Source organism: Calypte anna, chromosome 8, assembly GCF_003957555.1.
Source record: "Calypte anna isolate BGI_N300 chromosome 8, bCalAnn1_v1.p, whole genome shotgun sequence".
Taxonomy (NCBI): Eukaryota; Metazoa; Chordata; class Aves; order Apodiformes; family Trochilidae; genus Calypte; species Calypte anna.
In genome coordinates, this window is record NC_044254.1 from 18624493 (window position 1) to 18642018 (window position 17526).

General features: G+C 37.7%; 1 protein-coding gene across 1 annotated transcript in view; it reads left to right on the plus strand.

Annotated features, from left to right (window-relative positions):
* Positions 1 to 15535: 15535 nt before the first annotated feature.
* The window catches only part of LOC103525834 (vitellogenin-1-like), a 42927-nt gene continuing 40936 nt past the window's right edge, over positions 15536 to 17526 (plus strand). Inside the window, exons 1-3 of the mRNA XM_008490824.2 lie at positions 15536 to 15575; positions 15867 to 15887; positions 16108 to 16259. Of these exons, the coding sequence (XP_008489046.2) occupies positions 15536 to 15575; positions 15867 to 15887; positions 16108 to 16259 (213 nt within the window). The remainder of the gene's footprint in view (positions 15576 to 15866; positions 15888 to 16107; positions 16260 to 17526) is intronic.

The window sequence follows — 17526 nt, forward strand, 5'->3', positions numbered from 1 at the left end:
CAGTGCAGCAGCCACATATGGGTGTGTGGTATGGCTTGCACCATACAGAAACGACAACATTTTGCTGGAGGGGAGCCCCAGCAGCAAAAGGCACATGCATACACTTGATTATGTGGACACTCTGAGCCAAAAAAGAAGCCAGTAAACAAGGAAAATGTGCTTAAGGACAGGTGGCTTTCAAGAAAGGAGTCAACAGCAGCAAGAAGACAGACTTGGCAGAGATAAGGTTTATTAGTGATGCACAGCCAGCATCACAACTTTGCTTAGTTTTACCCCCCACAACACCTCTGGCTTCACAAGTTAGGCTGAAGTTCACATTCACACCTTCCATTTTCTACATACAAATAGAATCACATTTTCTACTGTGTTCATGGCAGGCACTCAGTTACACTAAGTCTGGGCATTCGGATACCTGCCTGCCCACTGTTGTGTGTTTACTTCTCATTTAGGAACAGAAGCGTTGGGTTTGCTCATGTAAAGAAGCAAATGAACTTATTCAGTGGTGCAGCCTTAATGCATTCCTTAGCTGTTGGCCTCTGTCTTTCCCAGTTTGGTTTCATAGTGCTTTTTTTTGTTGGTTTTGTGTGTGTGGTTTTCACTTGTTTGTTTGTTTTGAACAAGTCCTCCAAAATGTTCCTTGATTGAGAATTTTTTAATCTCCCAGAATCTTTTTAAGTGGACTTGCCCCCTGCTTACCAGTGGCAGAAGTTGAGAGCAGAGAAGAAAGGTGCACAAGGTCCATTTGACCATTGTTCTGTTTACCTCAGCGTAAATGTCTCTATTCTTTGTTCTTTCTAGTAATGTAACTTTCCAATCATGTAGAGTACAGCATGCCAGGAAACTTTGTAACAGTTAATTCATTTTTATGCAGTTTCCAACTGCCAGAAGTCAAGGGAGCAGAGGAGAACACAGCGAAAGCCACAGTTCACATGGCTGTGCTGCAGACCACGAAGACTGTTGATTGATGCACTGTGAGTTTACCCTCCAGGACATAGCTGAGGTTATTGGTGGGACAAGGAACTGAAGATTGTGTTGCAGCTATTGGCTTCATTCATGAATTGTTAATGTAGAAGAATAAAAGAATTCACTCATGGCAATCAATTTCCCTTTAAAAATACAACAATTCACCCCAAAAGAGTGAAAGAAAGCTTAAGTGATAAATTGCAGGAATATTGCTTTCACATTTGACACCCATTAGCCCTGCTTTATATTGGGAAAATAGTATCATTAAGCAAAGTAGACAGTGCTTTAAAACTATTAGCTTATGAAAAGATTCAGCTACTACATAAAGATAACTATTATTAAATAGGAACATTTTGCAAAGCCTTTAAAGGATAAGAATCATGAAAAGTTTTCTTTGGTAGTATAAGTCTTTTTCTACATGCTTTCAAAAAAAACCAAAAAACACACATTTCACATTTTTAAGACAGAACAATCAGAGCTATTTGAGTTGAGAAGCATTTAATGGGAAGCTAGATTCCCTTAGCAATAAAAGCATATATCTGTACAAACTGAAGGAAGTTGCTGTCCTCCTCCAAAATCACAGGAGTGAAGTAACTACTGTGTACTGAATTCCCACTGTGAAATGGTAGGGACTGTTGTTCTGCCCCAGGAGAAGTCATGGAGCAGAAGCAGAGTGATCAGTGTCCAGTACTTCAGGGTTAAGGGCCAAGTTAAATAGTTTCTCCTGCATCCTTGCCAGGCTTTTCAGACATAAGCTGAAACTACTTGCACCGGGGACTTTCATCCTATAGTCCTTTTCCAACACAGATCATAAACACTCACTCAGTCTTATAATACATTATCTTGTAAGCTGTTAAACAAAAAAATATGTGACCGAGTTTCAAACCCCTGCCAAACAAACCTTCCTCCTAATGTCAAGAAACTGCTGTCCTTTCTATCTCTATGTCTAGTTTGAGGCAGATAAAACCATCCTCTCACCATGCTTTATCCATCTGTAACATGTCGTCCCACCACATTATACCCAAACGTCCTTAGTATAAGGCTGATAGAGGGCAGTTCATTTTCTAACCTATTTCTGAACAAAATGCACAGATGTCTATTGAAACCATTAGCCCTCATATCAGGTACCAGGTTGTGCCCTAGAGCAAGGTGCAGCAGTATTGCAGACGCAGAAATTTGTGAAAGGAAATTAAGAGAGAAGTAGGATGTTGAGGACTGCATGAAATATCAAACACAGGGACAAAGAGAAAAGAATTCAGAGCAAGCGTTAGCTTTGGCACTGAATGCTGGCTAGGGGAAAAAAAAAAAAAAAAAAAAAAAAGGCTTGGAGCTTTTGTCCTTGTCATTACCCCCCTATTTGGTTCAATTTTGAGATAAAAATAACTTTTTCTAATTCTCTGCAAACTTTCTGTTTTGGATAGTGCCAGACTACAGAGTGTAAATTGCTTGGGATAAGCACTGATCCTTACACTAAGCAAAAAAGAACTGAAAAGCTCTGGTTATTGGTTTGCAAACATGTAGAAAAGAAAATGCCTTTCATACAACGTGTGTGATTCACATGAACATTTGCCTCTCTTTTGCCAGCATGCTGTCTTCCATTTCAACAACATCAGTTCAACCATGACTTTCCCAAAGATCTTCCCTGATCTTAGCAGTTGTCTTCAAAAGTAACTGCTCTTCACCATCTGCCCACCAGAATATCTTCACCATCTCATTTTCTTGGATTAGTTTTTCCTCACTTCTTTATTTCATTTTGTTCTCTGCCAGCCTTCCTGATCTTCAGCAAGCAAGAGCTCTTCCCCAGCATCATGACAGCTGAGTGCAGAAGCAAATCTGTGTACCCAGTCCCACACCTGAGATAATCTCCAGCAACCAGGGTGGGCTGGGAAGAGACAGTAATCTTTGTTTTTGTTATTGATCAGTCTTTCTAATATAGGGGTACCTCAGCTTCATATTCAAGGTAGATATTTCTTTCAGGTAGATAAGGAGTCTTCATCTAGTGAGAGATTTTTTCCCTGCCTTAACACTTTTATAGTCCAATAGGCATGACACACTATCCACATTTTGTATTAAGACTGATTTGCTCCAAGAGCAACATGGAACCATAAATTGAAAACAGTTCTTCTCAGACTATATCCACTGCCTCAATCAAAAACCAAGTTTTCTGACTCCTGCAGGCTATTTAGCAATTTGAACTCAGAAATATTTCACCATCTCTTTTTCTTAGTACCTATAAATTGGGTCTCAGTGAAGCCAAAAGGGTTGTTTTGTTCTAGTGATGTTTGTAATTTTGCTGCATTTTGTCATGTTTGAATTGAAGCTTATATACCATTACAGCCTTTCTGTACTAACAAAAATGTGCTTTTTCCTCATTACTAAACTATTTAAAATCTTTTTAAAAACTGGGTCCAGAAATGCACTCCTTTTTAAACTGTACTGCACCAAGTAACTCCAGAATATTTTCTTGTCTCCTTTTCATACCTACATCAGGCAAGTGCATCATACACTATGATTGATGACAGGTATTTTCAGGTATGTCAGTGTTTCATATGAAGCTGTGTACTAGAGCTTCTTGGTAATCAGGAAAGCTGCTACTTGGACTGTTAGATGGCTGCCATAAGAATACCTAAGTGTATAATCTATATTATAGTTATGCTTAATGTCACCGTTCTCCCCCACATATTTCATTCTGGCCACTTATCAAGTGATTGAGCAACACTTTTTCCCCAGCCAAGCATTCACACAGCTGTGCTGCTAAGTCAGTCTCACGACCATGTCGATTTCTACTACACCTCACCCAAGTTTTATTCAGGTTATCCACAGATTGTTCTACTCTTCTCAGATAAAGGACATTTTATACATGCAGTTGCTATTTGATTGGCAGCAATAATACTATTAGGTGCTAAACAATCTGAAAAAGTAGGTCACATAAATTTGCAGTGTAGTTTGCTGAATACCAGATTTGCATATGGTATATTGTAGGGAATTCTTCTGAGCATGCTTTTCCCATACATTCTATTTTGTAGAATCATAGAAGGGTTTGGGTTGGAAGGGACCTTTACAGGTCATCTAGTCCACCCCACCTGAGTGAGCAGGGATTTCTTAAAATAGATCAAGTTGCTCAGAGCCTGAACTGAACCTTTCCAGGGATGGGACATCTGTCACCTCTCTGGGCACTGTTCCAATGTTTAAAATGTAAAAATTTCTTCCTAATACTTAGTCTAAATCCACCCTCCTTTGGTTGAAAAACATTAATCCTTCTACTATCACAATAGGTCCTGCTAAAAGATGTGGAAGTTGGGAATGTTCTTTTAACAAAATACCCTTCATACCTTTACAGGACTACCCTGATACTGGAGGTAGTTATTCTTGAAATTTGAGCATGAGCTGAAAAACAAGTGGAAGAAAGTGACTTGAGGGGCAAAAATGTAATAAAGATGATGGAAATAGATAAAAAAAAAATTATATATATAAATATATATATTTCAGAATTTATGCCATTTTTTTCAAATATAGTTATATGGAAGCCGGGAGTAATTCTCTCATCTCATCCTCCAAAAACCTCCATAGTCCTCACAGGACATCAATGTGAACAATATAGAATCTAAACTAAGCCTCAGCCTAACACCAATTTATCTAACTAACTACAAACTGTCAGGTTAGATACAACATTGTGTAAAATCTATAGCCTGTGTTACTGAGGCCCCTAGTTTAGGTACCATAATGTTCTCTTTTGGCCTGCGAACCTTTGAAATGATCATTCTGCTTTTTAAAGAAGACTCTTAAGCATCTTGAGGTCATTGCATGGGGTTAAAATTGCAGCTATAAAATGACCAATAACAAACCAAACACATTTCTTTTCTCTTTTCTGAATCATGCTTCTTATGTTGCAGACACTGCTTCCCTCACTCATTATAGTGAGATCCCTCATTGCCCAGTATTGTACTAACTCTGTCTGGTCTATTGTATTGTGATAACACTCCTTTACCCATTGTATGAGGTTAGCACCTCCTTGGCTATAATAAGTATGAAAAAAATTCAAGGTTTAACTTGACAAATGGAACTTTTCAGTGACTTATTAAAAGAACCCCTGTGGTATTACAAAATGCCGGTTTTCTGTCATCCAACTAAAAGATCCCTTTAGAAACCTTCATTTTTTAATGTGTGTAAAGACAATTTCTTCAAGTGAAATGCTTTGATTCTTCCCTGAATGAAATCAAGTGTTTTAAAACTTTTTGAGGTGCCCCAAAGGCTCACTTCTATACTATGGAATGTGAAAGACTGTGAACCTCTCACATAATCGTCACACAGACACTTTGCTGTGTGCTCCTGGCAGCAATCGTTCATTACATACTGCAGGCTTTCATAAAAATAAAAAATAAAAACTGAATAAAATCAGTTGAAGGGAAAACTCTAAATTGAATTTGGGAAAAGAAAAGCTGGAGAGAAAACAGTTGCCAGAGATTGTTAATGAGGTTATGATAAATTGTTGCTGTTCTTACCTAATGAAATAGAGTTAGAAACAGAAATATGGAGATGGCATCCCTATTAACCTCCTTCAAGCAGATAAACCTTAAGTGTGGTTCTCTCTTGTACTTTACATGCAAACAGTAACATTGGTTTGTATGAGTGGAGCTCCTAAGTCAGTATTCTTTCCTCTCCCCCCTGCATCCCTGCTTAGAGCAACCTTCCTCCCACCACAGCACATGAATTACTGCCAGCAGAGGAAGTTGCTGCAAGTGAATCAGGTCCCTGGACTGTCTTCTCACATCTCTCATGCTTCTCCCTTTCTCTTTTATCCCTTGTACTCTAGTCCTAAAGCAAAGCTGGATTTTTTCCCTTTGAGAGTCCCTGTGGCTGCCGCTAACACACGTGGCAATGAGCACAGCATACACACGAGGAAGGCAGAAAACATTTTATACAAATTACTTTCTTTTGGGTTTTGGGGTGGTGTTTGGTTGGGGGGGGGTCTTTTTTGCTTATTTATTTGTTAGCAGTGCCTGTGATAAACACAAGACCAGTTTTGTGAGCAGTTTGGGAAGAGTGTGCCTCCCACTGATGTGAGTGCATAAAGGAAGGAGGGGAAGGTTGATGTGACTGTGTCATAGTGCCGTGGTCAGGGCACCACAGGAGGAGGCATCAGCACCTAAAGGATGGTTTAAATGAAGCTCACTTTCCATTCTCTAGACAGCTAAGAGGAGTGTTCATGTGTCTTCAGTTTTATGCAGTCTTCTTCATCGATAGTACAGTTTAAGTCCCCACGAAGCAGTGCAGATCAGTGAGAAGTTTAGAGAACTACACTATGGGCTGTTTAAAAGATCAAGGAGCCGTCTGAGGGGTACTGCTGCACTGTGCATTGAGTTTGGGACCAGGACACCATGTCTGTAGTGCCATAAAGAGACAGGAGGAAAATGATTAGAGATGTTAGAATAATTTTTCTAGATAAGAAAGAAAAGCCAGCTGGGAGAAATAGAATATATGAAATTCAGAGATCTTCCAGAAGTGCAGGACTGAGAAATAGAAAATACCTGAAGCTTTCTTATATTGTTCTGAAGGATCTAGGGAGGGATCAAAGAGAAAAAAAGTTTAGTTTTGGTTCCTTTTTTTTCTACATTGTACACTTGCTCCTGGCTTCAGATAAGAGACTGAAGCAGACACCTTTTTCAGGCTTCAGATCTGAAGAATTTTAAATGGGCTTCAAAAAGTAGAATTTTTTATATATATGTATCTTTTATCATGTAGCTTCAAATTACTCTCTCGGTTTTGGTGTGGATTTATTTAAATTGTTTAAAACCTCTCTATCTTCTTTTGTTTACAAGGGTAAATCCAAATAATTTGTCCCTAAGATGGAGCCAAAAATAGGCTACTTAGTGCTCAGGTTAAAAAATGGACAAAATATCACCTGTGTGATTCACTTTAAATCGGTTTTCCCTTGGTTATTTCAATCTATGCACTGGGGAGACCTAAGAGTTTCTCTGTAAAAACAAGAGGTTTCCAATTAAGGATCATTAGTGGGAAAAAAACACCTGCTTTGGGTCGAAGATCTTATAAGGCTCCAGAGTAAAATGAGTGACAGTGAGGGTAAAGTGCTATGACAAGAAATCGAACTTCTCCCTCCCTGGGAAGTCCGGCATCTCTTTTCTCTCTCCAGATCAATCTGAAGCTGTTGTCAGCTTCTTGTGTGCTTTATGCTCTTTAGCAAAGTACGTTCCCTTTATCTCTCAGGGTCAGGAAAAACCTGAACCTGTCCTTTCATACAGTTCCCAAAAGTTATCTCCTCACACCTTGTACCAACTATCACTGCAGACAGCTCAGGCCAACTTCAATGACTGTTCTTCCAGCTCTTTCTGCAGAAACACATTGCCTCATTCTGAATTTGGGCATGGTCCTTGGCACCTTACTTCTCACAACCAGAGGTCTGTGGGCTCATTTCAGGTCCATTTTGAAGATCTGTCCACAGGTCTCACCCTTCTTGTTAGAAAGAGACGATTTACCCATTAAATGGCAACAAACTCCCATTTACTGTAACTTCAGGATGGAAAGCAGACTGTTTCAAGCCCATCAGTAAGCTGCTCCTTGGAATTGAAGAAATGTTGTAGAAATACCTTTAATGGTCTTAATTTCAATATACTTTGAACCTACTGCATCAGTAATTATCTTCAGTACTAAGGGTGGTTCACATACATGTGGTTCTACATGGAGTGTAGACAGTTCTATAACTTTAGAGCCTCTTAGCTACTAACTTGCAAGCCAATGATAGGTTTATTTCATGAATGTTTTGTGAGGCTGGAGCTGATAGCCTATTTTCTTGTTTTCCCTTTTTTCTTGTTTCCCAGATGACTGGCCTGGCTTTTTAAACTGTACTGTAGGATCAGTTTCTTTTCAAAGCTTCATTAAGACAGAGCATTTGCTACCCTCTCTGTAGACATTACCTAAAGTATTGGTACATCCACTGCACTCACTCCCTTTAATGTTTTTCTATACACTTTGCAAAATGTTGGTTGAGTGGAAACTTATGGATGAAGCTGCTGATGTTTTCATGTAGAGCATGTTTTCTCTTACAGTTCTGTGTTGCACATTTTAATTTCTCTTTGTTGTTACAAAAGCAACACTTTTATGCCTGGAAGATGAGCTATTCTCACAATCCTCCATAGCTTTTTCCCAGCAACATGTCTTTGTAGACTGCTTGGTGAGGAAAACTGAAAGGCTATAGGGCTGCTGCCTTCCAGAAAGACGCTGAATTATTTAGAATTATACCTAGAATGATAGCTTCTTTTCACTGAATGTTCAACAATGGCACTGCCATAATCTGTTAGAAGAATGGCTCAAGCACACTGCTGCTGCAGAAAGCCCAGGAGCTGCCTGGAAAGCCTAACCATGGACAGATTTCAGAAAATCTTTCATGCTTCTGAGTAATAGAAAGATATCTGAGGTTTATAAATACAGAAAATAAGAGTATTGACTATGTTAATAGGCAGTTCTGCTGCAGCTTTGTACAAGCTGGCTGCCAAAGGCCAATGCAGCGAAGAGTAGATGCCAATGGTGGCTACGTGCAAGTGCTATAACAAGTTAGTATAACTAGTTAGGAGTTAGAAGAAGCCATGTTTAAACATGTGTATTTATTACATCTTTTAGTTTTATATCCCATATGTATTTGTAAGTGCACAAGTGGTAAATGTGACGTTCACTTCAGAAAACTTGAAGATGTATGAATACAAAAAGTTTTATTTGCTATAGGAGAGGTCTAACATCAAACTTTAAATTAAGAGAAAGCCAAATTTCCTTTTAATTTTACTTCTTCCCCTGTTAAAATTGTCTCAGTATCCAGAAATTCTGGGTGAAGTCACAAGAATGTTTGAATTATGTGCTGGATATTGCATGTTTTTTAGTGTTTTGAAGTGTATGTATTCAATTATGGGGTTTGTGCACTAATAATCAGTTGGAAGGAATTTGATTGTTCTTTGAAAGCCTCTAGAAAAATAAGAAGGTAAGAATCAATCAACATCTTCCTATGTTAAAAATGTTTTTAGAGTGTGTTAAATACACAGCTGGGATAAACTCTCCCAATTTCATGTAGTTCGAGTGAGTTACATATCAAAACAGAATTGTCAGAGGAGAAAGGAAATAACAAGACAAAACTGTAGAAAATGTCCACGGAACTTGTTTGGCTCCATTCCATTGCCTTCCCTGAAGAAATTTTGAGATCAATACTGGGTTGGACCAGTCCAGAAATTCTTGAAGATTAAATGCAGAAGTTGCTTTCCTAGTCACTTGCCTTTGAACACCAAGGAAATAGGGATCTTCCTAGTGTTTTCTCCAGAGACAAGCAAAATTAAATTCATTTAGATATTACTACTAAAAAAAAAAATAAACAAAAGGCTAAGAAACTGTATGGTTTCTGAAACAGAATCTTAAAGAACTTTTTAAAATTATCTGAGAGGTACAGATTTTCATGCTCTACTCATATTAAGAAGTATTTTATTCCTTGACTGTCTGCACTGGAGTTACAGTGATTGGTCAAAGAGCAAATTAGTGTCAGTTTATATTAGATAGAGCTCCAGTTAAACTCCAGTGAAACAGACACTATTAACTTCAGTGCAGGTTAGAGGGTGTAGTGAGCCAGAGACTGCCTTTAGCTTTTGCTCATCTTCATACTAAAAAATTTTGAAACAATTGGAGAATTAGAGCAGTTTAACATTAAGGCTGCACATAGCACACTAGAGAATGGCATTTGTCGTGCTACGGTCAGGAGAATTAGAGCAGTTTAACATTAAGGCTGCACATAGCACACTAGAGAATGGCATTTGTCGTGCTACGGTCATATTAAATTAAGCCTGCACCAAAAGACAGTCTTTGTCATAAGACTGTTAAAATTAGTCCCAGTCAAATGAGTAAGAAATTTTTTGCAGTATGGGAGAAAATGCAGTTCTGTAAGAGTGCAACACACCAGTTAGCTGAAAATTGCAGGCCTGGACCTGCATCCAGATTCCACATATCCTGGTATCCTGGATATAGGAATTTGTTCATCCTTCATTCTTTATATTAGGGGGAAGAAATTCTTCATAGTCTTAGCCAAAGGTCTGTTCAAAAGTTAGTATGTCTTCTGATGTTTATGGACAACATGGAGTCATAACAATGTAATGGGTCTGCACTTCCTTAATAAGCAAATACAAACATCAGTGCTCCATTTAATATTTTAAAATGTGGTTGTCTTATATGAAAATTGGATAATGATTTAATACCTGCTGTAGTGGGAATAACCATGTAGCAACTTTCTTTCAAAGTAATGAAACATATGGTGCTCAATTTATTACTGAACTAGCTTTCACAGTAATTTAAAACCAAAACTGTTCTTCTTTTATGGTTAGACCTTTCAATCTTTGGAAGTTGTAGTCATTGATTAAATACTGGTAGATGATTTTGCCTTTTTTTTTTTTTTCAGGATAAAGTCAATGCCTGTTGTTTGAACTGGCAAAGTATTATCTGCTCCTTCCTTAGGAATAATATAGTGCTTATCTTATCTGACCCATGACCTCATGTCACAGTGACCCAGTGCTCTGAAACTAAGGTAACACACCTCATATATTCTGTACCAAGAGTAAGTTCATAACAAGCTTCCTCCTGATACCATAAACTTATCTGATACTCTGGCACTAGAAAGTGATGATCCAGATCCATCATGTTCTTGCAGTGGTTCTGCCATATAAGGGGAATAAATCACTATGGTGCAGGTCTCTGAAACAGAAAAATAATATCATTATACCCAAGAATATTGGCTTCTGGGGAGAAAAGTCAGTGCTTTCCCTTTCATTCATAAAGAATGTTTTGGATGAAACTAAAAATAAGTAGCTATTTTTGGAATTCATTATGTATTTGTACAATGCCAAACTTAAAGGAAAAAAAAATAATCCCAATTCTTTATTAGGAGAGTTTGAACTTCTGCAGCCATGATACTCTTGGCGTGGTGTAAAGAAAAAGAAAGACTTGAAAACGTTCTTCTTTCTAAGATTCTCCCACCAATGACTCAGGCCTTGTTCCTCCTAGAATAGAAAATTATCCTGACACAGGTGAAAGAAGATTACAGGTCTTTTTCTGAAGTGGCATATTTATGTTCTCACAGCACCACCTCCAAAGGGTTGTTGATACCAGTTCTGCTAAACCACTCCCTGTTACTGCAATCCATTCTAAGGCACATGTTATGGCCTGGGATCTCCTCACCTCCCTGCAGCAGTGCCCACATTTTATGCAGTCAGAGTACATTGAAGTAAACCATTCACAAGTATTATTCCCTCTGGATAAGTTACTAGCCATGAGAGCTTTAATCAAGCATGCATTTCCTGGCAGCACCTCACCCTGCAGGAGAATATTTAATGCAGCACAGAAAGCTCTGCTGTGTCCTACAAATTAAGTCACCATTTCCCCCAAAAAGTGACTGAGATGGAGACATGACCAAGCAAAAGTTCAGCCTACCTGATTTCCCACCAGTACTCATGCCAAAGCAGCTAATCATTCTGTGACCATGAAGTCTAAGTTAGGGTTAAGATAAACTTGGAGAAGTTATCATCTAGTGCAACAGAATTACATGGCAAACACCAGTCCTCAAATATGACATGACTCAAACCTCAGATGGCAAGCTGTCCAAAATTTAACCCTACTGAATGACTTGGGAAATAGTTTCTACTGAAAGGGAGGGGGGGATCCTGAAACCCCTCTGAGTTAAATTCATTTTTTTCTCTGAAAAAACATGCAATTCCATGTGTGGTGTTAGGGATAGTCCTACTGACCACTGAAATACACAAAGACACGGCTTTGGCTTAACAGCATAAGAATTTATCAAAAGAGAACTTTTAAGCTATGCTATAAATCTAGATGAACAACACCTTAAACCATACATACTCCAAAAACTAGACTAAATATTTCTATAGAAATATTAGAATTTTTATCTATAGAAATAGACAAAAGTATTTCTACACCTTTTGTTTTGCAAACCTTGTATCTAGTTCTTACAGTGATCCCACAATTCCCAAACCACTGGGGGTGTGGCATCATCAAAGTGGGATAACTGTGGGGAAATGAGCCTATTGGTTTCTTTTTAGTAAAAGGAATGGAAGTAAAAACAAACAAAAACCAAACAAACAAAAAACCCCCAAACAACAACAACAAATAGGTACCTTTTAAAGCAAGCAAAAATGTGACAAAAATGTGACAAAATCCCTTTCTGAATGTACTAGAATCAGCATATAGTAATATAGCTCATCCCAGAATACATTCTTATTCATTAGACAATGTCCAGAGTCTCTGGAGACAATATCAAACATTATCTGGGAGGCTATGCTATAGTAGCAAATGCTGAATATTTTGAGAAAAAATTCAAGAAATGAATGTTAAATATGAAATAAGTGTGATTTTTTAAAAATAATTTTTAAATCTAGGTTTCTTCAACTTTAGAAATGAGGAAACGGAAGGCTAAAATTTACTGAGCCCAGCCAACTGATAATATCTATTTTAACCTGCTATGGTTGCTTGGGAGCTGTTTTGCTAATCCCTGCTTTGTCGTTGTATTATCAGGATGGGGATGGCACCACTGCACCATAATTCAGCAATATGAATACTGAACAAGGAGATTGCAGAGCTATCGGCAGCAGAACAGCAGCAGATAATAAGACTCCGTTACTCAGGCAGAATGTGTTATGTAAAGACAATTGCAGTGTAGCAGCAATAGCTCTAATCAGGTTAATTAGGCTGTATTCATGTTTCATTTATGGTGCAAGTGCCCTGTAAATTCAAAGCAGTCTACCTCATGTTACTGCACTCCTTACACAGCTGTCGTGCTCTCCGTAACACTCAACACCATATATTGTCTTCTATTAAAAAAAAAAAAAAAAAAAGACAATTTTCCTCACTTTTTAAGCATTCCTTTTCTTTGTTTTTAATGGGTAAAAAAATAAAATAAAATAAAATGTAAAAGGGATAGATGCTGGTTCTGTAGAGAGTCCATATTGACATTTAAATTCTTTCCTCTGCAACCAATTTAGGCACTTGTAAGTTGTTCTTGGAGGATCTGTTTAATTAAATTTTATTTATAGTGTATCTTCTTTCTCACTAGGACAACATGTTCAAAGTTTAAGAAAAGTCATGTTGGCTTTAAAAAGTGTGTCTCTCACCTTTTCTCCTTTTAACCATTTCCTTAATGTGTTAGATTGCCCATATATTCCCACAGAGATAGCTTTGGAAAAAGAATTGGGGCCCAGTGCTGTGGCACTAAAACTCCAGCTGTGTGTCCTCTCCACTTTCTGAAATTTTCAGGTTGTCCATTTAAAGTAATAATGGATACAATAATTCTGAGATCACTTGCAAGTGAGATCACAAGGAAACAAGCCTGGGTAGAAAGGAGCTATTAAAAAGAGAGAACATGCTGCAGCCTGTGCAATCTTAATTATTTTAGGGAACTGCCTGACAATCAGATGTCTCCATGCTGATTGTGAGCTTAGACTCAGCGCTCCTCATTAAAAAAAAATAAATGCAGTATTTCCACTACCAAAATAGCACAAATCTATTAATATTTAAGGGGCAACATTAAGCCTTTATTAAACTTGAAAACATTAGCTCCTTTTTAATGTGTCCCTTAGACATTACTTTAATATGCTGTTAATAACAGTACTTGAATTAATAGCATGACTTATATTGTTCTGTAAATAAGATATATACATTCTTATATATTCTGTCCCACAGAAGCCTGGCTCATTGAGCTGTACAGCACAATATTACTGCAAAAGTCAAGCTGTGGTGCTGATGAGCAATGCCATAAAAGCTGGGTGACCAAAGCAGGAGGGTTTTGCATGGTACTCCTTACAGTATTACACTGCTGCTGTACATTTAGTTCCATTCTGGTTGCCAAAAATATGACTGTTTTTACGACATTTCTAACTACATCTGACAGTGCATACATGCCAGACAAGGAATGCCACTGAATTTCAGGGCTCACAAGCATGGTGCATCTTGTCATATTTCACACAAGTAATAGCCTAGAAGAAAAAATCAGGGAAAATCCATGTGTACATATTTTTTTGCTGACTGAACCTACAACAAACCAACACCCTGGTTATTAATCTCTTGTAACAGTCCACATGTCTATCATATATTTTTAACCATTTATACATTTCACTGGAGATCTGACTGCTTGGCCAAGTGTATGTCCTTCCCTTTATGAAAGACGCCTGTGATACTGAAGTTCTCAAGGCTTCTGGAGGTACTGGTTGCAAAGACATCCCAGTGACACAGCCCTCATTGGATTTTCACCTGTGTACCCCAGCAGCAGAGTGGAGGGTCCAAGCACGGGCTGTGGGGCTGGACCCTGCTCCAGCTCAGGTGCACCAGCACCACCATAATAAACTTCATGATTATTATTAAATGAGGTAATGGTGTAAAGGGACTGTTTGATGGGGGATGGAGTAAATATATTCTCAGCCCCAGCGCTAGAGCCCTCGGGTCCTATGCTCAGGTTTCACCCTTCTCCCTGATGTATAGCAACAGCTAAGAAAAACTTGCTCTGCTCCTGGAATAGAGTCGAGTTGCCTGCCTGTGCAGACCTTGTATCTTTCATGGCCTCAGGGAAATACCAGATAAAGATTCTTGAGGTCTCCTCTCTGCCCCTTTAGTAACCCTTGTACCCAGGTGGTTTTTTATGTGATATTTAATTTATCATTTGACCAAAAGAAAAGCTTAAATTCAAAGTAAATGTTAAATACTTAAAAAAAAATACATCTGAGGTTAGGAAGTAAACTCCCTCCTGATGTAGTGTTTCTACCGAAACGTTTTTTTATTGTAAGTGGAAAATTCTGGAACTATTTTTCCAAGACTGGCAGCAGGCAAAGCCCCATGAGAATCCACTGAGAAGGACTGGATGCTCCTAGCTCACTGAGGTCTTCCTGGAGATGTCACTTGTTTTTTAATTTCCCTCCTGTTTTCAGAGGATAAACTTTGACCACTAGCTAGAAGCTAAAGTGAAGATCATGCTGACAAAATTTTTCTTCCCAGGTGTAGATAACAAGATATACATGGAAAGACAGTCTCTCATTGCAAGTCTATGAGCTCTAAGGTATCTCAATCCTAAAGCTACAAAGTCAATCACAAATTCTCCTTTAAAACTAGAGTTTCAATGTGACAGAGCAAACTGTGTCTCCAAAGCTGGGAACCTTGTCAGGAGTAAATCATCAGGAGACAGAAGATATGATAGAAAAGCTAAATTATTTTCTTATGATTGAGGAAGTATTTTTATTTTAATTTTTCATTATTGTTTTATTATATAACTTCAATGTGGAGAAATAGGAGAAAATAACAAGCAAGGTATCTTGAAAATGAAATCTGTATTTCACATAGCACGTTAGCTGAAATCATTAGGTGATTTGAAGTATTCAACATTCATGACCTCAGAAATGTTTATTTTTTGATTGATCAATGCAGGTCATAAAATATGCTTATTTGTCAATCCAGCATGCCAAAAGAAACATGTGATAGCACATACCTTTATAAAAGAGAAGCCAGCCTGTTTATCCTTTACTTTATCCCCATCATGAGGGGCTTCATATTAGCCCTGGTTTTAACCCTGGTGGGTAAGTAACTGATTTGCTTTGATGAATTTAAAACAATAGATTGAAGAAGTTTTGGAATCCAGTTATAGCTTTCTTACAAACATGAACCTTAATATTTCATGGAAAAAAATATTGTTGTTTAAAGAAAAAAGGCTTTTGGCTATGTGCTGAGCTACAAGTACAGTTAATTAGAAAGAGTTATGCCATATGTACAAGATGAGATATAGCCTTTCATACTAAAAAACATTAACATTTTGGGGTTTTCTTTCTGCTTTGTCATTTCATTACTTTTTTTTTTTCCTTCTCTTTCAGGGAGCCAGCATCTTAATTACCGTAAGTAATTTTCCTATCAGCTAATATAATTATAATGAGTGAAATTCAAAATAGAATCTGAAAAGTGTATCAATATTTAATATATTTTTATAACAGCTAATTTTGTTCAGGTGCAATACAAAATGATCAAATTCATCTTTTTTGTTACATACATACTAATACAGGTATTTTAATATATTCTGTACAGTCTCTGTTTTTTATGGAAACCATTTTTTTGCAGAACCCGATTTCAGTGAAAACAAGGTTTATACATTTAATTATGAAAGTGTGCTTCTCAGTGGACTTCCAGAGAAAGGACTTGCAAGAGCTGGAATAAGAATAAAAAGTAAAGTGGAAATCAGTGGTATTGGGCCAAAACTGTGTCTTATTAGGGTAAGAAAATGTATTCAATTTGAAAAGCAAAATTCTCTTCATACTTGACTTCTCTTTTTTAAGCTTTTGGGAAGTAAATAAGTTTCATCATGTATTGTGCTTACTTGGGGAGAACATAACCAACACTTATTTTTTATGCAGGGTCCTAAATTCTGTTTGCACTTGGCCATGTAATTCTCAGCTCAAGTAAAAGTTGAGCTTGAAGTATTCCTTCTGCTTTATGGTCAGGGAGACAATGGAATATAATTTGAAATGCATCATAATTTATTACTGGATCAATGCAATCATTCCAAACTCTACAATCTAGGATTATTTAATCAAGTGATTTCGTAACCAGCAAAGGAAAGGCAAAAAAACGTATGACGGGCTGGATGTGATTCAATATTTAGCATAATTAATGTCATCTGGTGGCTTCTTTTTCTGCAGGGTCCCAAATGACATTCTTTGTCACCCTCAATTGTATATTTTTACTGCATGCTGAGCAATTACTAAGAGTTCTGGTTCTGTGAAAAACACTTATGCCTTTAAAAGAAGCTTATACGTGCTTCTAATGAATGTATTGAAACACACTCTTCAATTGCTTTACACAAATTCCATTTAGCCTTCTTTATATGTGGAAGAAAAATGATCTTTTTAAAAGCTTTTTTTTGAAAATTGAAAACTGCAGATTAAAAAGATGGGTGATAAATGCTTGGTAATGCTATAGCCTTCCAGACTGAATTGGCCCTCTGCTACTAGGTATAAGTTCAAATTATAATAGATCTGGACAGGGCACATTGCTTTTCCATGACCTTTGCAAATAGGTAGATTTTTTTTGTGAAAAACCCAAGGAAGTAGAAGCCCTGCATCTATGCTGGTAAATAGAAGGCTTTACTGGCAGAGAGGAGGCAGATATAGTCTTGTCTTCTCCCCACAACCTGCCCCATTCCTGCTGAAGCATCTTTTGGTGTGGCAGAGTGAGTCTTCACCAAAAAATTGATTTCTCTTTCCTAAAACCTTCCAATAGTGCTTCAGCTGCCCTTGGGTATTTGGAAAAAGTTTTCATTTTCAAAAGTAAATACAAAAATAATTTGAGAAAAGAAAAAGAATCGTTATTTTGGGGCAAGTTCTAAGCAAAAGGTAGCATGGGTTTATTCCCTTCTGCTCTGGGAACAGTTTATTTTGCTGCTGTTATATTTAAACCAGACACTTTGGAGGGGTGGTGCAGGGAACCGGTCTTTCATCTGTAGCCTACTAGTTTGCATTCAGCCCAAGCAAAAGGCTGTGT